The following is a 27,948-nucleotide window of genomic DNA, read 5'->3' as shown; positions in this document are numbered from 1 at the left end:
AAATCTTTTACGTCAGGTTGCCATGGCAACGGGAGCAGATTGACCCATGATTCACTTGGTGGCTAATTGAAGTAAAGTCTGTGAGAGGGTCAGCCTGGATGCACAACTGATTTGGAGAGCAATCCGGGAAATAGCGTGTGTTCAGAGCAGTGGCTGCAGGAGCTGTCGATTAACCTTGAAAGGTTCTCAGCAGAGGGGCATGTTAATGAGCACCACGGGGTCCACCATGCTTAAACCACGTCATTTGACTTCACCTTGAGATATATTGGCTATAATTGTGGTATTTTAAATGGTATAATAAGAGTATGAATGGGTTTTCTATGCTAAACTAGCTAGCTGCATTCACTTCTGCACTTTAGAAAGCCTACTTATGACCATCTTGATACTAATAGTATTAGGCAAGGCAAGGCAAGGCTGGTAATTCAAAGTCCTTTACATAGAAGGAATTAAGGAAATGAAGGAAAATAACATGGTGAGAATTAAAAATAATATAAAACATATTAAAACAGTTTAGAATAAGAATGCAAAAATCAAATACAGTGCAATCAGTACCACAGTACATACGGACGTAGCACAGTAAGAGCACATGCAATTTTAATTGATTGGGCTAGTTTTGATTAGCAATTGGGCGGGTTTTGTAAAAACCTGGCAACCCTGTCTATTGTTAATAGCAATGTATGAAGCACAACTCACACAGAAACCATACTCAAACAGCTTAAACCTGTTGCGAAATCTGCAATGAGAAAACTTACGCTTTCAACCGAAATTCATAATTGTGTGGATTCCTCTTGAACTGACTGGATTTTGTACACGAAAATTCGCTAAACATGCAGTAGCCTACTGCACTTTTATAATTGTAATCAATGTAATCAGGAATTTCAACAGCCAGCAGGGTTGCCAGGTCTGCACAACTCCAGCCCAACTGCTAATTAAAGGGGGGAGGGGAAACAGTAGAAAACCGCTGTTTTCTGCAAATTTTGCAATGTGTTCATTCTGGTCACATGATTTTGGCTTGATGACCAACTGAAAGCTAGCTGCTAGAATTGAAAGTGCACATCTAATGTGAGCTGTGCTTCATACATTGTTACACTATGGACCTTTTTGCCCACACCTTTAATAGTATTTTACCTAGTTTATAAGCTGCATTGGATAAAGAATGAACAAATATAATGAATGTCTGCCATCATTTATTGTTGCGGTGAGAAACTATTATTGATGCAAAATGAATGACTGACCTGGTCGGTCTGGAGTCTGAACACATGCAATAAAGAAAGTGATTCATAATGAAACTTACTGGAGGGAATCACTATACATTTCAATACCAACTTTGAGGATGTGTCACTTCCTCTGTTTGGCCTATTGTAGTCATGTTCAGATCTAGTTCTTTTTCTAGGTCTGATAAATGATACTTATCAGCTGCCACCAACAACAAACCTGAATGGGATTTCACATGACTGGTGACTCACAGATGATGTCAAGGAAGAGCTAAAAGCACATGCAGACTTTAGTTTAATCTCTATAGCCTATGTAATTTACACAGTGATGCACACAGATCCTCTGGTAAACGTCACATAATTCCTGCCAAACCAATAGATCATACATATATAACTCAAAACTGTTGCAAGGAATAGCTTGACATAATACAACCTAATTTCTGGTAATGCCATCTTATCTCTTTCTACGCCAATATGACGTAAGTATGAAATACTCTGCCGGCAGAACTCAATAAAGAATGATTAAGCCCATTAGATTTACCTGCATGGCTAAGATGGTTTTGACATTAATAACCTAAAGAAGGAACATACCCCACATAATTGTGTAATTGAAGAGTAATGTGAAATGTATCAAATAAAAACATGTGAGATCCGTGTTTTTCCTTCTAGGCAAACTTACTGAGGTTCTTCCTCAACTGTGCAGACTTTTACTGAACAAACAGAAAGCATGCAAGTGATCCCCCAGGGGAAGATTGTTCTTTGTTACCTAAAGATCAATTATTTATAAGCTACTAATCAAAACATTATGTCAAAAGATTGAATAGTGACTGAACATGTTCAGTTATAGCTAGCTACTGTTCACCAAGGCTGCATTTATTTGATCAAAAATACAGTAAAAGCAGTAGGCCTACTATACAGTTTTCTATTTTAATATATTTGAAAATTTAATTTATTCCTGTGATGCAAAGCTTAATTTCCACTGCTTTAGTTAAACTGCTGCAGTTTGATTAGTCTGTGCTGATATATTTCTGGTTTAATGTCAAATGGGCATTAAATTGGACAAAAACCACATCGCAGTAAAATCGGAAGAGACCAAAAGTGCATAACCTTTACCAGATCAGCCTGAATGAATTTGCCCTCAGCAAAACGAACTGTCAGAACAGCGTGTTCCCCTGAGCTGCGCGTGTTAGTGACCGTTTTTACCGAACACACGAAACACCTTAATCTCGGCTGATGAAAGCTAGCCACATTTAATTTGATTTAATTATGAAGCTTGGCAGCTTGAAAGTGTTTGATCATTTTCAGAGTTGTTTTGAGTCGTCGTGCCAGCAGCCAGGCTGATAGGAAAGGGCGCTGTTCATTGCCATAGAGACGCAATGTTCTTTACGGCGACTGCTCCGTGTTTACAGCGGAAGATGGCAGCCGGTGATCAGAATAATGAGGGGTCACTCAACCCACACATATTCATAAAACACACACACACACACACACACACACACACACCGCTCGTACAGCTCACGTGGACTCGCTGTAAGTGAGCAACAATAACGGTAAACACCGGCACAACAAGTGAACTCTTCTACTAACTACTGGTAAAATAACCGTTGCTTCCAAAGGCAACTTTAATGATATAATTCCATTTAATATGATATGAATGCTTGACCTTTGGTAGTTTAGTGCAAATGAATCAGTGAAAGCACACACACATTAGCAAAGGGAAGTAGCCATTATCCGTAAATGTCGGAAGTAAACAGTAGTGAAATATAATTTACTGTAGGTGTTTACAAGCGAACGTACAAAACAAGTCGTTAAAAGACAATCAGGCAGCCTCGCTTTGTATGGCAAGTCGTTTTAACATTTAATCCTTAATACGTACTAATATCTATTTTCATGTAGCCTACTTGATTTTTAGATACGAGTATTTATTCCAGATACTAGTGCTAATTCAAGTGCAATTTCTTTAGGTAGCCAACTAACATTTGACAAGCATTTGAAATGTGTTATTAGTCACAACAAAACAGAATAGTAATAGTCACTATTGAAATAAGTACTAGTATTTAATGAATAAGTACTAGTATCTAACAAATAAGTACTGGTATCTAATAAGTAGCTACTAGCTAGTACCAATTTAATATTAATAGGCACTAGTATCTAATGAATAAGTAGTAGTATCTAATAAATAAGAACTAGTGTCTAATGAATATGTACTAGTATCTTTAAAAAGGTACTAGTACCTAAAAATAAGCACTACTACCTAAAAAATAAACACTAGTAGATAATGAATAAGTACTAGAACTTAATGAAATAGATCCTAGTATCTAAAAAAATAAGTACTAGTAGCATGAAAATAGATACTAGTATGTATTAAGGATTAAATGTTAATACGGCTTGCCATATGCTTCGAAATTGTCGTTTGATAGTGCAAAAGTGCCACCTTCTGGGCAACTTTGCACTTAACACACAAATGCTGTTTGGCAACAAAAAAAACAAAAACATAATCAATAAGATTGTTGTAACTGGTAGGTTCAAGAATAAGGTATCATAGAATACAAGTATATTAAAAAAATATCTTTTCACTTAATTCAATTACACACATGGCAGAAAAATACCTGAGTTTTTTCTATGGCAATAAAAATCATTCAGTCTCACAAGGAATAAAAAACATTCAAACATATTTAAAATGTTCAGAAAATATAACCTCATAAAATTAGACAAATTCGCATGGATGCAAACATGGTGAAAAAGCCATCACGTGTCTGTTTGGAGAGGTATAAAGATCAAGTTATTGAGTCCAGACCCATGATCAGAGTCTCCTAAATATGAACGAGATGCACGATTACAAAAATGTGTCTACAGTAAGCCTAGTTGTTCAGCCAGGTAGATTGAAAAGTCAAGCATCAGAGCTCTCCTCTGATCTCTCCTCGTTCGCCACTTTCCAGTTTTTCCGCTTTTTCCGCTGAGGCTCGGCCAGTGTGTCTATTTCAGGGCAGTCTCTCTTCCTGTTCGTTCTCGTCCTGGTGTCTGAGCGGCTGTCCTCCGTGCTGCTGTCTTCTGCTCTGTCTTTGTGCTCCTTCTTGCTACGCTTGCTTTTACCTCCCTTCCTCCTCTGTTTCCTCTTCGCGGTGTCCTCCGCATCGCTGCAGTTCTCAGAGCCCGAGGCCACAGTTCTCCTCCTCTTCTTCTCTTTTTTCTTTTTCTTCTTCTTAGATGACTTCTTGGAAGACTTCTCTATGTCATCGTGTAGTTTGTTCTTGTGTTTTTTCCTTCTGTGTTTACTATCATTGCTGGCTTTTTTTCTGGAATAAATGAATATAATGTATTATTCAACGAAAAAATATGCTGCTAGAATATTTCAATAATCTAATATATTTAGATTATTAAACAATTCTATATCTATATAATTTAAATTATTTTAAATCAATAATTCAATTATATTACATTATATTTAAGATTATTTTAGATTTTAGATTAAAGAAGCAAATTAAGTAACATCAGAATGAAACCAGGGGTCTTTAACCTTTGTATTTAAATGCTTTATCATGATGGTTACATTGGAAAGCCACCAAAAACAATCATTAAGAATGTACATATATTTGTATATATTACATTTTACTGCTAGAATATTTAGAATAATTTTAAAATGATTTATTTTTAAGATCAAATGAAAATGAATGACTCAATAACAGGGATCTTTAAAGGGATAGTTCACCCAAAAATGAAAATTCTGTCATTAATAACTCACCCTGATGTCGTTCCATTGACAGCCTACGTAACTACCACTTTCAAGGCAAAAAACATGGCAGAATTTTTATTTTTGGGTGAACTAACCCTTTAACTTTTTTATTTACAAGCTAGTTACGTTGCATAGCTATTTAAAAAAAACATTACTGATGTAAAGAGATACATATTTGTACATTGCATTTTAATTGTACTTTCAATTAAATTAAATAAAAAAGAAGGTACAATCGTTTACATTTTTTTTAATCCAAGATCAACAATGCATGCCAATGTAATAATCAAACAATAATGGACCCCCTGCAGTAACACCACAGACCACGTTAAAGACCCCTGCTATTTAAAAACTCCTCAACAATATGCTAAACATTTATGAGGTGGAAGGACACCTTACCCATCAGAATGAAATTCCTCAGGATAAAGCTCCTTAAAGCCACTGTGGCCCCACCTGAGGAGACGGAACATAGCTTTGTGATCACAGGAAATGCCTCTCGTTTCATGTTTCAAACATACAAAATAATTACAACACCACAAGAACAAAAGCAAGCAGCAATACCTGTCAGGATCATTGGCTTCAAACTCATATAGTTTTCGCGTCCAGTATTGTGCCTCCCTCTCATCTCTCTCGGACATCACATCTTTCCTGTCTCCAAGCCGGTCTCGCATGGACCCCTCCGAGTCGTCCAAATTGCGGTCACAGTGCATACGGCCCCTAAGTGAGAATTACATTTGTCACTAAAGAGAAAAAGACATCAGGAGCAATAAACAAAGGTTGTGATGCAGCCATCAGTCATCACCTGGGCTTTGGGAAATGAGTGGACGTGGCTTGTCGTTCAAGATCCCTCAATTTCCACATCTCAGACTCCTCTTGAATCTGCAGTTAGAAGTTTAATCATTCCGTGATTAATTTCATGATAGATTTCAGCTTATATACATCTGAAATAAAAATGGTTCATAAAAGTTCACACCTTGTTATGGGCATCTGTGTGTCTGATGACATTTCGGAGCAGCAGTTTACCCATAGACACCTTCGACATGATATCAAACCTTTAAACATACCATAGCAGAGTTTAATGTTTCAAAAGCTTCATATATATACACGCTACATAACTATGATTAGAAACATGACTATGTCTGTTAGACTAATATAGGAAGCTTATTGACTTTCACGTTTTTCCTAAATTCAAAAGGCCAAGCAAATGAGCTGGATATGAGAAAAAAAGTAAAATAATGTCAAAATAAACATTAGACTTGTCATGTTTTGTCTTTTAAACATGAGTATGGCAGCAGCTCTATTGACATTCACTATTGGCGATGTTTTCCTACTAGCTAACACAACCGTTCAATTAAAGGCTTATTTAGTAAAAGTACAGTAAAAAGAGAAAAGAAAAGAAAATTGTCCACATTAAGTAACATTACGTTTCAAAACAAAGTAAAGAATGTACTGACCTTTCTATTAATCAATAAATTTGAATTGTAGTGAGCGACGTGAACGTGGCATCAAAAACAAGTAGATAACTTCCTGCACTGCCTACGCAAGTGAGTTACTTCAAAATACAAGTCGTGAATAACCGACTTTCATAATAAAAGTCGTAATTATACTCTTATACACATAATACATCTAGCTATATTAGTCACCTGAAAGTAACCTGAAAATTATATTTTTAAAGAAAACTTGTATACGTATATTTTTCACTAAGTGTTTTGATTCTATGATAAACATCTATGATAAACAAAAATGACACATTAGCAAAATATTATGGAAATTCTCAATTTTATTTTATTTGTAGGTTTTACGTGCATAATGGCATGCACAATGGCATCAAAAATACTCATGATGATGAAATACGTCACATCCTCATCCAGTGGAAACTGCATTTTAGCAAGGCCTCAAAAGAGAGAAATAAAACTTTAACTGAAAGTAATTTTTTAGTAAAACATAAAGATTTTGATTACACTGGAATCTCCCAAACCGTTTCTGATGCATTTTCCTTATACCCTACTTCATTGAGACCGAAGAAAGATAAATTACCTCTCAGCTCATTTATATTTTGCACTAATGAAAACACCTATATTCATGATTTAAAGGGATAGTTCACCCAAAAATTAAAATTCTGTCATTATTTAATCATCCTCATCTTTGGGACACAAAAGAAGATATTTTTTTGATGAAACCTGAGAGATTTCTGTCTTACAGGTTTAAAACGACATTATAGGGTGAGTAATTAAAGGTGCAATATGTAAGATTTTTATAATAAAATATTCAAAAACCACTTAAACAGTGTGATATATTTCATGCAGTTGTGTACTTACATTATCCCAAAAGTTCAGTCATCAGTCATCATGGTTCATGATTATAGAATTATAGGCGAGTACAGAAAATCCAAAATACTGTAAACATAGATCAACTTAGGCAAGCAGGCTTTGGGAGAAATAAAAAAAGGATTAATATCGGCGTGGCGTTTTCAGGATGGGGAGAGCTTTGCGACAAACTTGGACTTGATCTGTCCACAGAGACTCTGCTCTTGCATGTGTTTTAATAGACAGGTAGCCTAAGCAAATAAATACAGTGGTATGCATAAGTTTAGACACCCATACTAAAGTTGACTAAAAAGAGGAATAAAAAATCATCTTTTGGAAACTGAACTTAATGCCTTAATTTAAAAAAATAGGAAAAATCCAACCTTTAAGGACACCAATTTTCTTTGTGAATGAATAATGTATCGTAAATAAATAAATATTCTTCCTTAAAATACAGGGTGCATAAGTTTGGACACCCCTATGTTAAATTCCCATAAATTCTCAGATTTTTATTTTTAAAGGCCAGTTACTTCATGGATCCAGGATACTATGCATCTTGATAAAGTTCCCTTGGCCTTTGGAATTAAAATAGCCCCACATCATCACATAGCCTTCACCATACCTAGAGATTGGCATGGGGTACTTTCCATAAGATCATCTCTCAATGCAAATCAAACTAGCTATTAGGCTAACTGAAATAAAACCATGCCAATCTCTAGGTATGGTGAAGGCTATGTGATGATGTGGGGCTATTTTAATTCCAGAGGCCAAGGGAACTTTATCAGGATGCATAGTATCCTGGATCCATGAAGTAACTGGCCTTTAAAAATAAAAATCTGCCTGCCTCTATGGGAATTTAACATAGGGGTGTCCAAACTTATGCACCCTGTATTTTAAGGAAGAACATTTATTTATTTACGATACATTATTCATTCACAAAGAAAATTGGTGTCCTTAAAGGTTGGATTTTTCCTAATTTTTTAAATTAAGGCATTAAGTTCAGTTTCCAAAAGATGATTTTTTATTCCTCTTTTTAGTCAACTTTAGCATGGGTGTCTAAACTTATGCATAGCACTGTATTATTTATTGTACACTACAGTTATATTACACTTTGTTTGTACTTCAGTAACGCTTTTTATAAAGTCTAGTGACCAAGTCTATGGCAGTGAAATTAAGTATGTGTTGCACAAAAATATTTTGTGCCATTACATGCTTATATAGCATTACATTTCATGTTCCTGGCAGCTAATTCATTACGATGGCATAACATTGTCAGGGTTCTGCCCTGGCAGCTTTGTCTGTGTCTTTGTTTCATGTATCTATGTTTGTGTTGTACTTCAACATATGGCTCTATCTTTGTTTGTGTTGGCCATGTGCTCCTCTGTTCCTTCCTTCTTGTTTCCGCCCTCTTGTCTAGTTGAGTCCTTGTTTACCTTAATGTTGTCACCTGTTCTTTGTCTGAGTGTTGTCACCTGTTCCTTGTCTGAGAATTTGTCACCTGTGTAAACCCGGCTATTGGCCCAAAGAAGGTTTCCAATGAAACGGGGAAGGTTTCTCTGCGTATTGCTTGCCTTTCCTTTTACGTAACACAACAAGATTAAATGCAATATATTTTCTCACATGTATTGACTCGTTAATTCATCTGACCCCATAAATGAAAAAAGGTTTTAATGATATCTGTGCATCATTAAACGTGAACGAATATTTGGTTATTCTCTTAAACTCTGATTATATTTTACCCGTTTAGATCAGGAAACTATATCGCTTTGCAGTCCTCCTCTCGAGGTTGCACGATCACAATCTCGCCAGTCTGATTTATCAAAACAGAGGTAATTGGCTAAATATCTGAGATTTGCCGTATTCACATGTATACGGCATTCAAGGGGGCTACGTAAGTGTCTTGTTATTTTGTATATTGTATACCCTTGAATGCCACATCGTTTCACTTTAGTAGAGGTCATGACCACCATAAAAAGATGTTAGTCGATCAACTTACTTTTCTTAAAATGGCTTTAGTTTAGTCAAGCCCATGGTATATCCACGTACACTTATCTAAAGGAACATTAAATTAGAACAGAGGTTATGGACGCACCCGAATCCAGGTTGATCAAACAGCATTTGCTGATTCTGGACGGAAATAACTCGCCCCCCTCATTCAAGTACACTTGAATCTGATAATCAAGTATTAGTCATCACTAATGTCTTGCGCAGGCTTGTGGAAATATACGGATCCTATAATCTATAAGAGCAAAAACAATCTCAGAGTCAGTCAGAATAAAATCAAACGTTTACAATTTATTGACCAGGTAATGAAGCAATAATTCAAAATCCAATTCGCAAGAATAAAATCATCAGTTAATCATAACATAACAACAATTCAGGAATCGAAGAATTTGTAGAAATTATTACCTGGCAACGAAAATTACACACAGCGGTTGTGTGGGCAGTCAACCCTACAGACTCCTCGAACTTTTCTACACCTTTTCCTTATAGGCTACCCAGATAATTCAATATTCTTACCAAATGGTGGCGTCTGTCATTTAGATTTTGGCACCAGCCTTACACCTGTTCCTCATGTTCTCTGCTCCCTTGTTTGAGTCCTTGTTTACCTGAGTGTTGTCACCTGTTCCTTGTCTGAGTGTTGTCACCTGTTCCTCATATTTTCTGCTCCCTTGTTTACCTGAGTGTGTTCACTTGTTCCTTGTCTGAGTGTGCTCACCTGTTCCTCTTGTTCTTAGCTCCCTTATCGATGATTACAATCGCCAGGTAGGCTATCCTGGGAGTGCCAGGAGGCACTCTTAGGGGAGGGGGTACTGTCACGGTTCATCGACCCATGTGTTCATTTTGTGTATCTGTTGGTATGTTTGTGGGTGTGGGATCTGTGGGTCTTGTGCTTGTTTGTTGCTTAGTAACCAGCTGATCACTCAATCAGCCCGCAGCTGCTAGTTACTGCTGTTTGTTAGCTGCCTATAACTAGCAGGAGTGATTATTGCTTTGTGCTCTCTTACCCAGTTCCGATGTCTGAGTTTCCTTACGGAGTTATTTCCACAGTTAGGAAATATGGAATAGGATTGATCTCGTCTGTGTTTCCAGACTTCTGGAGATCGTTTGGAGTTCTCTTCATCCAGTTCCAGTTTTGCATCCGCGCTGGGTTTACTAATATCACTCATCCTCTCCTGTGTATTTGTATCCTGGTCGCCCGCCTGCTATATGTGGTGTTTTGAGTATAATCACTGTTTCAACCTGTCTTCAATAAACTGCTTGCTTGCACTTGGATCTACGACTCTCATTCTGACAGTGATCAAATGAACAGGTACAAAAACTAATTTATTAGCTGATATATCATTTATATGATTCGTGAATTCTGTACATCTCTGGATGGTGAAAACGACATCTCCCATAGTTCCACTCTCCTTCATCCCGTCATCAAGCTTCGTCTTTGTTATTGTTTTGAAAATGCGACCTCTGGCGGCGAAAAAATTACATATTGTAGCTTTAATGACAGAATTTACATTTTTCGGTGAACTAACTCTTTAATGAAATGAACCTTACTAAAGAGATTCATTAATCAACAGATAGATATGCACTCCTTGTAATATCTATGAAGTATAATCATCTATGATTTTATGTGAGAATTTGTAATATCTATTAATTTTAAAACAAATACATAAACCAAGATATACATGGAATAGACAGTAGAGTATAAACATTTATTGAAATTTGGAAACAAAAACATGAGACTACAGGTATTCAAAGACTACAAGGAAGTAAACAATTTGCTTACATGCCTTGACAAGAAATGCAAACATGTTGACTAACCTGTCCTAAAATATGAGAGAAACACTTTCTCTTTCGAATTTCATGATATATACGCAGATCAGCCATGCACAACATTGAAACCACCTGCCTAACATTGTGTAGTTTCCCCTTGTGCTACCAAACCAGGCATGCACTCAACAAGTCCTCTGAACGTGTCCTGTGGTATCTGGCACCAAGACATCCTTTAAGTCAATTGACATACTTTAAGTCCTGCAAGTTGCACGGTGGGGCCTCCATGGATCCGATTAGTTGGTCCAGAACATCAGATGCTTTAATCAGATTGAGATCTGGGAAATTTGCAGGCCAACTTGAACTCTTTGTCATGTTCCTCAAACCATTCCTGAAAATTCTTTGCAGGGTGCAATACCTGCTAAAAGAGGCCACTGCCATCACGGAACACCATTGCCATGAAGGGGTGTACATGGTCTGCAACATCGTACTACATGTCAAAGTAACATCCAAATGAAGGACCCAATGTTTCCCAGCAAAACATTCCTCAGAGCATCACACTGCCTTCTCCGGCCTGCCATCTCATCCTCAGGTAAATGACACATGCACAGCAATCCACCTGATCTAGAAGAAAACAGGACTCATCGGACCAGATGACCTTCTGTATCTCCAGCTCTGATGCTCATGAGCCCATTGTAGGCACTTTCAGCGGTGGACATGGGGTCATCATAGTCATCCTGACTGGCCTGCAGCTTCGCAGTCATACACAGCAAACTGATGCACTGTGTTCTGACACCTTTCTATCATGGGCAGATTTTTCAGACTTTTGAGCTATAGCTCTTCTGTGGGGTTGGACCAGACGGGCTATAGCCTTCACTCCCTTTGTGCATCAATGAGCCTTGGATGCCCATGACCTTGACGCCGGTTCACTGGTTGTTCTTCCTTGCTCCACTTTTGGTATAGGTAACCACTACCGGAACGCCCCACAAGACTTGCTATTTTGGAGATGCTCTGACCCAGTCGTCTAGCCATCACTATTTGGCCCTTGTCAAAATGGTCCAGTGATCTTTTTACTGAACCATTTTTCCTGCTTCCAACAAATTAAATTCAAAAACGGACTATTCACGTCTGTCTAATATATCCCTCCCCCTGATAGGTGCTTTTGTATTGATATAATCAAGGTTATTCACTTCGACCTCATTTTTGTATATTGTTTGGCAGTCTCTGACAATGTTTTGGTTATGGCACATTGAAATGCCTTCATAATAAAGTATAACATGCATGTTTGTTCTTACACTTGCTGTTGAAAGTTAACATATCAATCTGTCTGAATGAAACATGCATCTAAAGGGTCAACTCAAATGTAATGGTTAGGCTTCATTTGTAAATGACTGCAACCAATGAGAAATATATAATTCATTAAAAACTGTACATTGAAACCAACAAATACTTGCATTATTAGTATAAGCTATGCCATTTTGATGTCAAGCTTAAAGATATTGCAAAAGTGGATGGGAGAAAGTGCTTGGAATAGTATTTTCAGAGGATTTTTGGAGCAGTGCCCTACGCAGAGTGGTAGGATGGTACCTCTTGTGCCCGATTGAGTTTAATACAGTTCAAGGTTTTGCACCGTGTGCAAGCAGAACACGTATTGCTTCTTTTAATCCTACTTTCGACAAGACCTGTATAAGATGTCACACTGGAGAAGCAGATCTTACTCACATGTTTTGGACGTGCCCCACACTCACTATTTACTGGTCAACCATATTTGATACACTTTCTAAAGTATGTGAAGTACAACTGAAGCCATGTGCTGAATTTGCTATATTTCCAGGTGATGAAACGAGTCTGACTCAAAGACAACTAAACATTATTGCCTTTGCATCCTTATTGGCTCGCAGATGGGGTTTTTCTTACATAGGAAATCTACAAACCCACCAAAAGCATCACACTGGCTTCAGGATTTGATGTTATACCTTCACTTAGAAAAGATTAAATATTCAATTAGAGGTTCCCATATGTTTGGCAACCCTTATTATCATATTTCTCTGCCATAAACTGGGGAGTAATGGAATTTACATTGATATTGTAACTTTTTCTTTTCCACACACCTCTCTATATGGTAGTCTCGTGGTGGTTGATGCTAGGTACCTTTACATGTGTTAATATGTAGGGTTTATGTCATTAACTGTTGTATCACTGTTACACCTTTGATTTTGGTGCCCAACTATTTTTCTCTCTCTACATTTTTTTTTTATTTGTATTAAATTTATTATATTTTTTATTTATTTATTTAACTATTGCTTATTTATTAATTTATTTATTTGTAAAATATAATTTTGCTGTGTCATTATTATCATTATTCTTGCTATTGTTATTAGTTTAATTATTTATTTATTTATTTAATGTACCATTACTGTTCATTAACATCATCTAAGGCAGTTTGTTCTAGGTTGGTTGCCGAGGGATTGAAAATGTAAAAAAAAGCAAACTCTGTGCTAACAATAGCATTTGTCTTTGGAATAAAAATAAACAATAAAATAAAAAGATAGTTTGCATTTTTTTTTTCACGATATAGAAAGATGCAAACAGGATATGTTTATCTGCAGGTTGGTGCAAGCACAGGATATGTGGTTGTCGCACTTAAGCTTGGTAAGTCTGCTAAATGAAATCGGTTCATGAGAAAAAGTTATAAGACCACAAGAAGCACATTCAGTGGCAGGGTGTTTATTGAGAGCTCAATGAAACAGAATATGATGACTGACAGTCAGCAGATGTGGATCTTCTCACAGGAGCTGCAGTACCCAACAACAATATTGTGAAGAAGGGGCAGTCATTGCATCACCTTAAAAACAATAGAGTTGATATTAAATAGTAAAACAAAGATGCACTCACATGCACATGCAGATGGAAAAAATTGTTTGATGTGAGCAGTGTATAATGCTATGCCTATCTTCAAAAACACAACAATGCTCTTTGCTGATGAAATAAAAAGAACAGCTCAGCCAGAGCTATTGTAGTAACTGTAAACACACACACACACACACACACGTCTGGTTCACTATCTTTGTGGGGACTCTCCATAGACTTAATGGTTTTTATACTGTACAAACTGTATATTCTACCCCCTTACACTAACCCTACCCCTAAACCTACCCATCACAGAACACTTTCTGCATTTTTACATTTTAAAAAATATATAATTTAGTATGTTTATTAACCCATTTCCCTCATGGGGACCGCTGGCTGGATCTCAGGTTATCCTTGTGGGGACATTTGGTTCCCACAATGTAATATAAATCAAACGCACACACACACACACACACACACACACACACACACACACACACACACACACACACACAGAGAGAGACAAAAGTAATAGTGTTATAGCATGCATATAGATGCTGTGTGTGAAATGTGAAGACATTATGTGAAATGTGCTATGAGAAAAATAGGCCACAAACCTCTCCATACGTTCATCCAAATTATCTTAAACAATAAATTGATGTTACAATTCAAATCTATAATACAGGGATACATAAAGACATAAGGCGCTATTTTTGACGATTTACCGTCCAAATTAGAAAAGTGCTGAGCGGTCTTTGGTAGCTAGTCTACTTCTTCAGGCAAGCGAGACAGTTCGCGAATTCCGTGATTTACCACTAGGTGAACAACCCTTGATTAATATCTACATTCTTGATTCTTGAAAAGTTTTTTTTCTGGTTTTTTTTTTTTTTTTTAAGTAAAGACGTACTTATCGAGCCTATAATTATATAATTAGCACCCTGATGAAGACCATAATTGAGTATTTTGCCGAGTTAAGAAAGAAGAAACAGGTTTTTAGGTGACCTATATACATTTTGCAAGGTCAAAAGCATCTCATTCAGGATGCAGACTAGACTTGACATGTTCAAAGCTCCAGCTTTAATGCTAAAGTCATGTCATATGAGGGAAGAGGAGAATTTGTATAGACCAGCCTTTTGATCTTATCCGCTAGAAACAGAGGTATGAGGTTAAAATGAATAAATATGCTGTGACTAGAGAAAAACAAAACAAAACAAATCTGTCTATAGGCTACCATAGCTTCACAATAAAGAGGCATATCATGGAGATAAAGATGTACATTTTTTTCTTTATCTATATCAATCATGGCCGACAACCTCGGAAACTTTGTGGTTTAATGCATCACCATCATGCATTCTTTCGATTTCTATAGCCTATAAAACCAGACCAGATTCTGGGCAGACCGGTCAGAGCGACTGGATCTTTGGTAAGTGATGCATTATCCATTTGCTACAGTATACGATTTTGAAAGTTAAAGAGGCAGAAACAAGTAAATTTGATAGACATTTAACAGAAAGAAAAGTGAATGCTTGCACTGGTAGCCAGAAGGATACATTCATAGCCTATAAATGAGTGGTTAGAAATGATTGATTCTGGCGAAAATTAGGTATGTTAATGAATACTAAAGCTCACTAATCTAATTTGTTCAGTGTGGTTGAATCTTGAGTCTGTGTGGGAAAATATTTCTTGCAGAATAGAGGAGCCCACACATGATTCATTATCCTGAGAGAGACATTAGACACATTTAGGCTATAGTTGGTTGGAATACACTGTCCAGACACTTTATCCGTCTTCTTCGTCTCTTCAGTCAATTAAACTTTAGCATTTATACTCTAGCGGTTAAGTAATGCATTGGACCACTTAGAACCATTTTTTTCATTATGAAGGTGAGTAGGCTAGTCAATTATTCAAGTGCACTGCATGTGTGAGTATTAGCCTATTTTTTTTTTTTTATATATAGCTTGAATTAGTATGTACTTTATAGCGTTATAGTTATAGCCTATATCAGTTTTAACCAAACAATTAATTCATGCTCCTCAAATTTCTCCATAATTTACCCGACTGTTTCTGTTCTTCCATAGGTTTCAGTTTCCACTTTACGCAAGGGAACGGGCTCCAGCTTCTGGCGCGCTCACTTCAAAATGTTCCGCCTGTGTAAATTCTGTGAGTAGCCTATGAATGAATATGTCCTTTTGATTTGTTGAAATGCTTTTGTCTGAATCAATTGCGGAGGCATAATGCTCAGGCAAATTAGTGCAATTAGCGAGAGGTGAATGAAACAGTCCTTACGAAAATTAATTTGACTATAGGCTATCTTTTTTTATAGTAGCCTAAAAGTATGTTTTTTTTGTTTTTTGTTTTTTGCAGATTGATTTTCATTTGTATAACCACAGTTTTACAAATACCACGGTTAAAATATGGTTAGTGTAGCAAAACAATGGTTAGTTTTATTTTTACCATGGTTTAACTAGTCTATAGCCTATATTAACAAGGTTTTGTGTGTGTGTGTGTGTGTGTGTGTGAGTGTGTGTGTGTGTGTGTGTGTGTGAAACCATGGTTAATTTTCGTAAGGGTTGTCATGTAAGCCTATGTCTTTCTCATTCATAAGAAAGTAAACCGAAACCACCGTCACGTGGAGAAATATTCCTGTATTGAGTAAATGGAAAAATAGGAACCTTTTGCTGGAAATTGAAAACAGAACTCAAAGCTGTTGGATATTTTAACATTAGTTTAGAATTAGACAGCACTTTTGAAGCATCTTCTGCTGCTCTTCAGTTTTCTGACTACTTGTACCAAAACTAATTTTGGACAAATGTTGTTGAAACCTCAGCAGCAAACTTAGAAGAATAGGCACCAACCTTACACTGTAAACAACTGATTATCTCTGTTTTTTTAAGTTTGCAAACTTAAACATCATCAGTAAGCATAGCTAGTTTTTTTGAATACCTGTAATTTACAAATAAATCAAAATATATATTTAGTGTTTTGTTCATCTTAATTTAATGCAACTCAAAGTTTTAAGTACTGACAACTTTAATTACTTCACTTATGCAACTTAAAATATCCCTTTTATACATATCAAAATTTTTACTTTATCTAAACTTAGTCACTTTAAATTGTATTAAAATTAAATTATATAATTATATAAGTAGCAATGTTACTTAAATATTTTGAGGCAACTGATTACCTGATTGCCTCTACTCAAATATCTACATTTTACAACTTAGAATAGATTTGATTTTCCTTGAACTTTCCTCAAACTGTTTTCTGCAGTATCTGTGGTGGCACTGATCTTGGTTTCTGCCTACCATGCTGTTGGAACTTCGGATGATCCTCTTTTCCAATGCTTACAAGACCCTGATTATGATTACCTTCTGAAGATAATTGAACAAGGTCTTCCTCCGGCAAAGACCCCTCAGCATGTGATAATTGTTGGAGCAGGCGCTGCTGGACTCACTGCGGCTAAGTTTCTGGAGGATGCAGGTCATAAGGTGGGCTACAAAAAGGAAGCAAATATTGTCTTTCTGTCAGTTGATAGATGATTAGAAATAATTGGAAATGTTAAAGCAGATCAATACAATATATTTTCCCATTTCTTACTAAATGACAGGAATAAAACTGTTATCTTTAAATTGCTGGCCTTAACTCTTTCTGTATGTGCGAGTGTACAGACACATCCATAATTCTCAATCCTTGTCCTAACCACTTCCACATGATTTAGGATGTGAACAAACAGTAACTTTTTGCTAGTTCAAAGATGACGATTCCAATCTCGTGGCCTGGCATTTCCAAGCTCACGCGATGCTGAGGAAGTCAGTAATTTTTGTAACTTATATGAAAAAAATGACATACAGTATGTATTTGGTAAAGCAGAGAAAATGTTGCTATGCACGTGATTTCTCTGAAGCACTAAATTCAAGAACATTTTTGTTGTAGAATCCCCTTTCTATAAGTCATTATAATACTATGCCAAATATTAGCCTTCTAATCCTATTCGGGTATTTTCTATTTGTCTCTTGCTTATGCATAAACGTTTTTTCTCTGCTCTTATAGGTGACAATTATTGAGGCAAGTGGCCGTATAGGTGGAAGAATTCTAACACATAGGGACAAAAGAGAGGGCTGGTTTGCAGAACTCGGTGCCATGAGGATCCCAAGTGTCCACAGGTAAGTTAAGTTATTTTTAAAGTCAAATCATTATTTTTCTTATTCACCTCATGTGACGTTAGGGTGGAAAGTACAGTCATTAGTGTGAAACTGTATCACAGCCACATGAGAGTAGGCTAAAGATAAAAAGTGCAGAGATTGAAACTGAGGTCATCAAAAACTGATGCTAAGTGACAATGACCCCTGCTGGTCAGAAGGTGCAGCTGCAGGCCACAACTTGATCAACCTGTTTATTGATATCACTTTACTTTTAAGGATTCTCTTGAATTTCGCAATAAAGCTGGGGCTGAAGTTTCGACCGTTTGTACAGGAAGATGAAAACACTTACTATTATATAAACGGATTCCGTTATAAAACCTACACCGTGAGACAGAACCCAGACGTACTGAACTACCCCGTATATGACTGGGAAAAGGGGAAAAATGCCAGTCAACTGTTCAACATAGCATTGGACAAGGTGAGTGAAGAAAAACTTTCTATTTGTTCAAAAACACATATATCTGTCCTGAGTCAGAATGCTGTTACAACCACTGACATTTTTTCCCCCATTTTGCTTTGCTCGTTTATTTTATTGTTCCTTCTTTATCAGTTAAGAGATGATCTGCAAAAAATGGGCTGTGAGAAAATGTTGAACACTTATGATTCATACTCAGTTAAGGTAACATATCAGTTTGTTTAGAAATTCTTTAAAGTCCAGATATGAGTAGTAATGGCTGAATGTCTCTAAATCTGATCGGCAACAGGAGTACTTGGTGAACGTGGGGAATTTGAGTAGAGGAGCTTTGCGGATGATTGGTGATGTCCTGAATGAGAACGGGTTTTTCTACACAGCCCTCACTGAAATGCTCTACATCCAGTCTGATGTAAAAGACGATGAAACGTAAGATATTACGGTTACCCCAAACTAATGCTCACCAAGGCTGCATTTATTTGATCAAAATTAGGTTACACTTTATTTTGACGGTCCCCTTAAGACATTCTCTTGACTTGTAACGCTGCACCTACAGTACATGTATACTACAGTAACTCTTATTAGAGTAAGACTGTTACGAGTAGGGTTAGGGTTAGTAGAATAAGTTGACATGTACTTGCAAAGTTACTTATAGTCAGTAGAATGTCTGTCGGGTTAGCAGGTAAGCAGACAGTCTACTAATACTCTAGCTAGAGTTAGTAGACATGTAGGTGCATCTTTACTCATAGTCAGCACTCAGCAGAATGTCTAAAAGGCACCATCAAAATAAAGTGTTACTATTGTAATATATTTTAAATTGTAATTTATTCCTATGGTATTCCTATGATCATTACTCCAGTCTTCAGTGTCACATGATCCTTCAGAAATCATTCTAATATACTTATTTGGTGCTCACATTTTTTAAATTATTATTATCAATGTTGAAACCAGCTGTGCTGCTTAATATTTTTGTGGAAACCATGATTTTTCAGGATTCTTTGATAAATAAACCCCCTTAAATAACAGCATTCATGTGAAATAGAAATCTTTTGTAACATCATAAATGTCTAGTGTCTTTACTTTTGATCAATTTAACGCGTCCTTGCTGAATAAACATGTTAATTTCTTTCCAAAACAAATCTTACTGACCCCAAAATGTTGAACTGTAGTGTATATCAGTTAAAAAAAAGATGTGAAACATATAAATGCTCTTTTTCAGGTATTCCGAATTTGAAGGTGGCTTTGAAACATTCTCAGACACATTCTACTCTGTGCTAAATGCCACAGTCCTTCTGCACTCAAAAGCCCAGGCCATCAGCCGAACGCAGGACAACGTGACAGTTTCATACCAAGACTGGCGTAATCGCGGCACCATGACCAACATTACTGCCGATTATGTCTTAGTGACGGCCACAGCCAAAGCAACACTCCTCATTGACTTCAACCCGCCTCTGTCTGCCGAAAAGATGGAAGCGCTGCGGTCGCTGCACTATTCCAGCTCCACAAAAGTAGTGCTAAGTTTCAGCAAAAAGTTCTGGGAGAATGACGACGGCATCAAGGGTGGGAAAAGCATCACAGATCTGCCATCCCGGTTCATCTACTACCCCAGTCATGAGTTCCCCGGGATATCAGGCGGGGCTGTGCTAGCTTCTTACACAGCCTCGGATGATGCTGCACTCCTGCAGACTTTAAAAGATGAGGAGTTGAAGGCTCTGGTCTTAAATGACCTGGTGAAGATCCATGGAGAACACATCCGCCAGCTCTGCACCGGCGGTGTTGTGAAAAAGTGGGGACTAGATCCTAACAGCCACGGTGCCTTTGCTATCTTCACTCCTTTTCAGATGAGAGACTATAGTGTGTCTATAGTCCAGAATGAGGGGAGGATTCACTTTGCAGGAGAGCACACGGCCAGACCTCATGGCTGGATCGAGACTGCCATGAAATCTGCTTTACGAGCGTCAGATAAAATAAATAACGATGTAAAGTAGGAAACGAAAAATGATGGGATGTCTAATCATAGATTGAAGACATTTTTTAACCCTAAAGTTGAATCCTTTTGTTCTCTGTCTTTACCAAGTTAGACACTCTTAGAGACTTCAAAAATGACTTGAAACGCTAGATATCATCACCCTGTCAACTTTTCATCATCAGATTTATTCCTTCCACTGCCATGAAACCATTTGCAAAAAGTCAATTATATATAAAAAAAATCCCAATGACCCTTTTTTGGAGTAAATAAGTAAATTGAGTTGCGGGATTTGATTTTTAATGGAATTTTATGTACATATAGTAATTATTTAAGCACTTATGTGGAAATCATGACACTCAATACAATGTAAGATTAACCATTATTCTGTTTTATATTGCAAACAGTCAACATGATGTAAAAATGCACCTAAACTACACAAAGAATACATTTATTCATAATATTTTTAAATGCATTTTTTTACTGAAATGTTATTTCCATATTGAATTTTCTGGTAATCTATTTGTACGATTAACATTATTAATATATATAAATATACATAACTTTTAAAGTTGAGTGAATGCATTAATAAATGTTAATTTTCAAGTATTTGTCATGTCCCTGTATTTCTTAAAATGTGTTATATATATTAATAAAATACTGTATTTGCTAAAAAATAAATAAATAAATAAAATGTCTTTTTATTCATATGCACATTTTGCTTAGATGACTTAATTTGCTGGCATTTTTCGGATATCTGAAAAGAAGGAGGCATAGTGATGATGAGTAATAATCCATCTCTGTTCATCTGTTTTACTCTTTTGGAATACAGTGAGTTAATTTATTCATTTACCTAAATGATTATTTTTTTGCAACAGATAAGAGTCTAAACAGACACCCTAACTAATGCTTAACATGTGATAGTTTTGTAATCTGTTTTAAAATGATATCAAATCGACCTACTTGACAAAGAGAAACCGTTTCTAAATGTGAACATTTTAAACACATTTAAAACATTTACACATTTATATATACTTAAAATGATATATCTAAGTATTTTTTGTTCAATTGCATTGTTATGTTTTACATGCATTCAGTCTATTTAGCTCTTGCGTGAAAAGGTTCATTTCATCACAACAGTGAACGGTCACTGGTAGTATATCCGGGTGATTCCAGTGACCTTGGATTGGTTGTGAGAATCATGGCGGCTCTTGTCAGGTTAAGTTCTGTTTGCCACAGAGGTGTCAGCCGTAAGTTTGCGTTTTTCAGGTTTTTATTCTCGTCGCATCAGCCTGTATCACAATAGGTTAGCTTTGAGGTCTACTATAAAATAAGTCATTGCTTCATTGACGTTTCATGTTAATCGCAGCACGCGTACTCGTAGTTTATGGCTAGCATGCTAACTGAACCATGTCAGAGATTTTTCAGCTTGGTTTCTCTTCTCTTTGTCTAAGTTGATCAGTTAACTTCATATTTATGTAAAGTAGTTCGTAATAACGAACAGTAAGACAGAGACTAGTGGATGGCATGGATTTTATTAGCGTATAATAATGTCTATGTAACGTTACTGTATCTATTTTTATTAGTTACACATGCTGTTAAGACTGTAAAGGCTGTCATATTCTCATAATTTATCAATTTATGTGGGATGTTTTTAAATGAATTGTCAAGTTGAAGCGTTGTATAACATCAACAATGACCTCCTTCGTTACAGATGAACATCAAATTCGTACATGTATTGCCTAAAATTTTTAATTCTGAATACATTTTTCCTTTTAACTACGTATGTTTTCTTGTATTTTTTTTCTTTTCTTTTATGCTTGTCTCTTTCCACAGCTCTGTTATTTCGCTCTTCCTCCCTCATCAGACCTTTGGCCATACAGAAGAAGGATCATGATTATCCATACTTGATATCAGCAAAGATACATGCCACTCCTTCCAACTATGGTTAGTGATTTATATGCTGTTTGCTTTTGTAGCATTGTAAATCAAGGCAGATGTTATTTGTCTTTTCCTTCCATTTTATTAGCATAATAGATTGTTGATGGTACTGGCAAGACTGGACTAGAGCCTTTTTTTTATTGTGTCTGAATACAAGTGTTTTAACTCATTCCCTGCCATTGATGGACATTTTTTGTCAGGTTTTTTCTGAAGAATTGTCAAATAAGATAATCACTGGTAAAGACAGAATGGTTGAGAATGAAAGCATTGAATATTCAGAGCTATAGACTAAACAATAAAAAAAATGTTTTTCATCTGTTGGGGTACATGATGATTAAATGCATGTAATAACTGTTAATAAAAGTGATGGCTTGAGAATTAGTCTGTAGAGAGAATGAATGTGTAGATGAAGATGCTCTCCCTTGAAGAAGCAGTTGGTGACGTGTTACTGTTTTATTTTATTTTTTATAGCGGGCTCTGGGTCCAAAGCTGCTTCCTTGCACTGGACCGGAGAGCGGATCCTGAGCTTAGCCCTTTTGGGAATGGCACCCGCTGCGTATTTTTTCCCCGGCCCTGCTGTTGACTACTCTCTAGCAGCTGCCCTTACTCTACATGGTCACTGGTAACTGAATTTATGTTTTGTTATTATTGCTTGACACTTTTTTTTCTTTTTTCTTTTTTTTCTGAAAATGGAAACTGTTTGGGAAAAATCCAGATCAATTATCTGTAGATGTCACAGTCATTTGTAAATATTCAGGAGTGCCTGGTGTAATTCCATATTAGGTTTCACATTAACCTTGACAGGTCACTGTTGCATTATTACATAAAATTGTTTCTGACACAAAATGAAGGTGTCTACTTTGGTCTGCAAAGCCAAGTCATGGGTGGCTGTAATACCCTTCATGCAAGGATTTAACCGCCCTGTGGACATGAGCACTCAGGGCCACACTTCTAATTTTAGCTAAGCTGTTAGTTAGGCATTGGGGTCACAGATGTACATATGCATACACATGCTTTTTAAAATGTATTACATTCAGGTGTAAATGTGGTAAAGTACTAGCTGTAACAGCTTGGCTTTTAAGCATGTTTTTATGCATCAGGGTACTTGTATGTCACCCACCTGTAACTTTAATAAGCATCATAATATTGTCATGTTTTAACCCACATCTAAGGCATGTCATATTGCAATAATTTTCAAATAAAATAAAAAAAGACCAATTGAACATTAATACAGCAGAATAATTGCTATATCTACAAATTGCATTTTGTGGATTGGACAATCTCAGACAATGACAATTTGGTTTTAGTGCTTCTTGTCCTGTTGTACTTTAAAGGCACAATATGTAAGATTTTTTTTATTAAAATATCCAAAAACCACTAGAACAATGTTATATATTTTGTTGACTAGTGTAAAATATGGCATCATCAAGCTACGCCTTTGTTATTGTTTTGAATAAGGAACCTCTAGTGGCGAAACTTACATACTGTGCCTTTAACACCCTCTTACAGTGTTTACAGTGACATCATTATTTATAGACATGATCCAACACCTGATAGGTCTGGCTTCTTATGAACCAAGTTTACATGTCTTAGATGATTTCTAAATGCATTTGAGCTGAAACATCAGTCAAAAATCTAAAAGCTCAATTAATTACATTGAGGAGAAAAAAGATTGCTGATTAATCATTAACGCTAGTACACATAATTGTGTCATGTTTGAAAAGGACAGCATTGCATATACCTAACTGTGTTTTCTCCAGGGGTCTTGGCCAGGTTTTGACAGACTACGTTCATGGAGACTTTAAAATCAAGATGGCTAACGCTGGCCTCTTTGTTCTGTCGACCGTCACCTTCGCCGGCCTGTGCTACTTCAACTACCATGACGTGGGGATTTGTAAAGCTGTGGCCCTCTTGTGGAGTAAATGACTGGACTGAGATGAGGGATATGGGTGGTGTGGGATCCGCTTTCGTCATCAGAGTTCCAGTTTATTGTATACAGTTGTGACATATGTAAATTCTATGAATATATAATTTTTGACAACACTTGGTGTCGATTTGCAGGAGGTTTTATTTGTAAATGCTGTCAGTTTATTCAGAACATGCTCAGCTTTTGTTTAAGATGGAATATTCTGCATGTCATCCACTCTCTTATCTGGCAAATCAGTGTTTCTGATGCAGCAAAATGAACTAATTGTTGTGGCTATAAGACGTTGGTTGCTGTATTTGAACTTGAAAAATCACTACGGTAATATTAAAGTTCAAACACGTTTTAATGTATTTACATGTTTTGGATTTATTTATCCAATAATGCCTTTTTGTCAGCCAGTATCTGATGCTTAAAAATGTAACATCTTGACTTATGCTGTTTATGTCAGCATGACATGCAGAATTTACCTGACTTTATCTTTAATGACTCTGTGTAAACAGGAAGAGATTTTAACTTAGATCATGAGCACATTATGTTGTACTGTGGTGCACATATATTAAACTGATGCTATACACACATTTCTGTTGTTAAGACCCTGACATTTAAGCATGGTATTTACCATCATATTCGAGTCCTCCATTAATGACCACAACATCTGGGGAGTTATCACATTAACTGTATTTCAACTTTACATTTTGCATGGCTGTATTTATTCTCTCCTGAGGAATAATTTATGAAAAGCAATTTGTAATTGAATGCTCTGCATTTTAAACAATTTATTTAATTTCGTCTTTCATTTTAAATTGCTTAGATGTCTTTAAAACAGGCTTGTGATACTGGTTACAGTAAACTGAACTTGTGTGGGTAATCAAACTGAAATGAGTTTTGGATTTTTTTTCTGACTGATTTTGATGGGAATATATGGACAGAGATTTTGTAAATCCTGTTATCATGTTCTTGTAGACATCTTAAACCGCCCAGACGTGATTGAGTCTGGCTGTCTTGAGTGTGTCTGTTTAAAGTGCTATGGAGATTTGTGTAATCTGTATGATATTTATGCAGATTGAAGCTTTGGGTGAATTCTACACTTAATAATAAACGCAGTTTTTGGATTATTTGGTTTCTTATGGAGCCAACAGGATTTTCCAAAGTACTATGTTGCAACAGGCAAAATTAAAAGAATAAATGATTCTCCAGTTTTGCAGGTACAGAGTTTATGGCCCGGTTTCACAGACAGGGTTTAGATTAAGCCAGGATTAGGCCTTAGTTCAGTTTTAGTCTGGGACTATCTTAAGACTTGTAAGTGTCATTTCAAGGGTCTTTATAATTGCTACTTTAAAGAAAAACTAAATTATGTTCTAAAAACTAAAACATTCTTCAAAACTAGCTGAAAAGGTCTATAGTGTTAAGGCTATCAAGTGCAAATCAGGATCTGGTTAAACAACACTTTTGTTTTAATATGCTATTTATTAACACTAGATGGAGTCAAAGATCACTTAAACAATTTGAAAATGTAATCTGGTTTGCAGGTTAAGCATGTAATCATTCTAAATCCATGAAAACATATCGCTTTGAATAGGCCTATGCATTTTTTTTAACTGTAATGAAATCAAATGTCTAGTGTAAACTGTGAAGTTCTTAATATGATCCGTGATAAGCATTGTGAAAGGTGTCATCATTACAATGATCACAATGATGGAAAAACTGTATCTAACTGGACGTCGTCAGTGCTGGTTGATTATTGTTTTGACATCTCAGATACTGATACGATACAAAGTAAAATTATCTATGACTATATGTACACACACTGTTCCAAATTATGCAAGTGACATGTCAGTTAGATTTTAGTACACTAAATATTTTTCAAAGAAAGTGTTTATTTGTTTGATTTCTCATCTTTAGATAATTCGTATCAGTCTCAGACAGGGTTGTTTACCAGGAAAACCTATACTTAAAGAGGTTGTTTTACATTATTAAGCAAGTCACAGTTCTTGTGCAATATGGGGAAGAAGAAAGATCTTTCTGAAGATGGAAAAACTCAAATCTGAATGTTCATTCTATATATATATATATATATATATATATATACACACACACACACACACACACACACACACACACACACAGTCGTGCTCAGAATTAATCATACCCCTGTTAAATATGATCAAAAATGGCTGTAAAAAATAAATCTGCATCATTTATCCTTTTGATCTTTCATTCAAAAAATTGGCAAAATCCTAACCTTTCATTTAAGTAAAAGAATTGAAAGTGGGTGGGAGATCACATTATAAAATAAATGTTTTTCTCCAAAACACGTTGGCCACAATTATTCATACCCTTTTATTAAATACCTTTTTGCAATCTCCTTTTGCCAAGATAACTGCTCTGAGTCTCCTCCTATAATGCCTGATAAGTTTGGGGAACAACTGACAAGAGATCAGAGACCATTCCTCCATACAGAATCTCTCCAGATCCTTCAGATTCCCAGATCCATGTTGGTGCTTCTTCTGTTCAGTTCACTCCACTCATCAGGTCAGGGAACTGGGACGGTCATGGCAGAAGCTTCTTTTTGTGCTCCCTAACACATTTTTGTGTTGATTTTGATGTTTGTTTTGGATTGTTGTCCTGATGGAAGATCCAACCACGGCCCATTATAAGATTTCTAGCAGAGGCCGGCAGGTTTTGATTTTTTATCTGTTGATATTTGATAGAATCCACGATGCCATGTATCTGAATAAGAAGTCCAGGACCTCCAGCAGAAAAATAGGCCCACAACATTAAAGATCCATGGTATATTAAATTGTACACATTTTTATCCTTGTGTGCACCAAACCCATCTAGCGTGTTTGCTGCCAAAAAGCTCTTTTTTTAGTCTCATCTGACCACAGAACCCTGTACCGTTTGAAGTTCCAGTCGTGTCTGACAACTGAATATGCTGGAGTTTGTTTTTGGATGAGCGAGGAGCATTTTTCTTGAAAACCTCCCAAACAACATGTGGTGATGTAGGGGTTGTTTGATTTTTTTTTAATAGGCTTTCTGATCCCATGACTCAATCTCTGCAATTCTCCATCTGTGATTATTGGAGAGTCTTTGGTCACTCAAACTCTCCTCCTCACCGTGCATTAAGACAATATAGACACACGTCCTCTTCCTGGCAGATTGGTAACATCTTTATTTGATTATAACTTCTTAATTATTGCCCTGATGGTCAAAATGGGGATTTTCAATTCTTTAGCTATTTTCTTACAGCCACTCTCTATTTTGTGATGCTCAACAATCTTTTGCTGCACATCAGAACTTTGGTTTTATTCATTGTGATGGATGATTCAGGGAATTTGGCCTTGTTTGTGCTTCCTCATATTTAAACTCCTGTGAAACAAGAAGTCATAGCTGGACAATTTCATGTTCCTAGTCACCCTGGTGTGCTAAAAAAAGGTAAATATGAATGTAAATATACTTCAGAGATATTTTATTCATAAAAAATTCTAGGGGTATGAATAATTGTGGCTAATTGTGGTTTTGGAGAAAAACATTTATTTCATAATGTGATCCCCCCCTCCCCCCCCCACACACACACTTTCAATTATTTTACTTCAATGAAAGGTTTGATTTTTGCCAATTTTTTGAATGAA

General features: G+C 36.3%; 3 protein-coding genes across 4 annotated transcripts; 2 read left to right on the top strand and 1 right to left on the bottom strand.

Annotated features, from left to right (window-relative positions):
* Positions 1 to 2,802: 2,802 nt before the first annotated feature.
* On the bottom strand, positions 2,803 to 6,490 carry nkapd1 (NKAP domain containing 1). Of its 2 annotated transcripts, XM_079885100.1 has the most exons (6): positions 6,399 to 6,490; positions 5,918 to 5,996; positions 5,747 to 5,823; positions 5,506 to 5,661; positions 5,344 to 5,397; positions 2,803 to 4,510 (listed from the first exon to the last, which is right to left on the bottom strand). In XM_079885100.1, exons 2-6 carry the CDS (start codon positions 5,984 to 5,986, stop codon positions 4,105 to 4,107), a joined length of 762 nt encoding a protein of 253 aa, XP_079741226.1. In that variant the 5' UTR covers positions 5,987 to 5,996; positions 6,399 to 6,490; the 3' UTR covers positions 2,803 to 4,104. The 2 variants fall into 2 exon arrangements, with proteins under 2 accessions (XP_079741226.1, XP_079741227.1); XM_079885101.1 differs by lacking the exon at positions 5,918 to 5,996 and having other exon boundaries at positions 2,809 to 4,510; positions 5,747 to 5,885; positions 6,399 to 6,484.
* Positions 6,491 to 15,285: 8,795 nt separating this feature from the next.
* On the top strand, positions 15,286 to 21,119 carry il4i1 (interleukin 4 induced 1). Its single transcript, XM_079885098.1, has 8 exons — positions 15,286 to 15,291; positions 15,947 to 16,028; positions 17,139 to 17,356; positions 17,919 to 18,031; positions 18,287 to 18,488; positions 18,621 to 18,689; positions 18,775 to 18,911; positions 19,702 to 21,119. Exons 2-8 carry the CDS (start codon positions 16,007 to 16,009, stop codon positions 20,468 to 20,470), a joined length of 1,530 nt encoding a protein of 509 aa, XP_079741224.1. The 5' UTR covers positions 15,286 to 15,291; positions 15,947 to 16,006; the 3' UTR covers positions 20,471 to 21,119.
* Positions 21,120 to 21,594: 475 nt separating this feature from the next.
* On the top strand, positions 21,595 to 25,431 carry sdhdb (succinate dehydrogenase complex, subunit D, integral membrane protein b). The gene is made up of 4 exons (XM_079885103.1): positions 21,595 to 21,698; positions 22,285 to 22,395; positions 22,861 to 23,011; positions 24,150 to 25,431. The coding sequence occupies exons 1-4, from the start codon at positions 21,650 to 21,652 to the stop codon at positions 24,313 to 24,315; spliced, it is 477 nt and encodes a 158-aa protein (XP_079741229.1). The 5' UTR covers positions 21,595 to 21,649; the 3' UTR covers positions 24,316 to 25,431.
* The last annotated feature ends 2,517 nt before the right edge of the window (positions 25,432 to 27,948 follow it).

The sequence above is a fragment of the Squalius cephalus genome (assembly GCF_949319135.1).
Source record: "Squalius cephalus genome assembly, chromosome: 11".
Classification (NCBI taxonomy): Eukaryota; Metazoa; Chordata; class Actinopteri; order Cypriniformes; family Leuciscidae; genus Squalius; species Squalius cephalus.
Note: the sequence above shows the minus strand (reverse complement) of the source record. Positions and strands in the feature narration are given on the sequence as shown.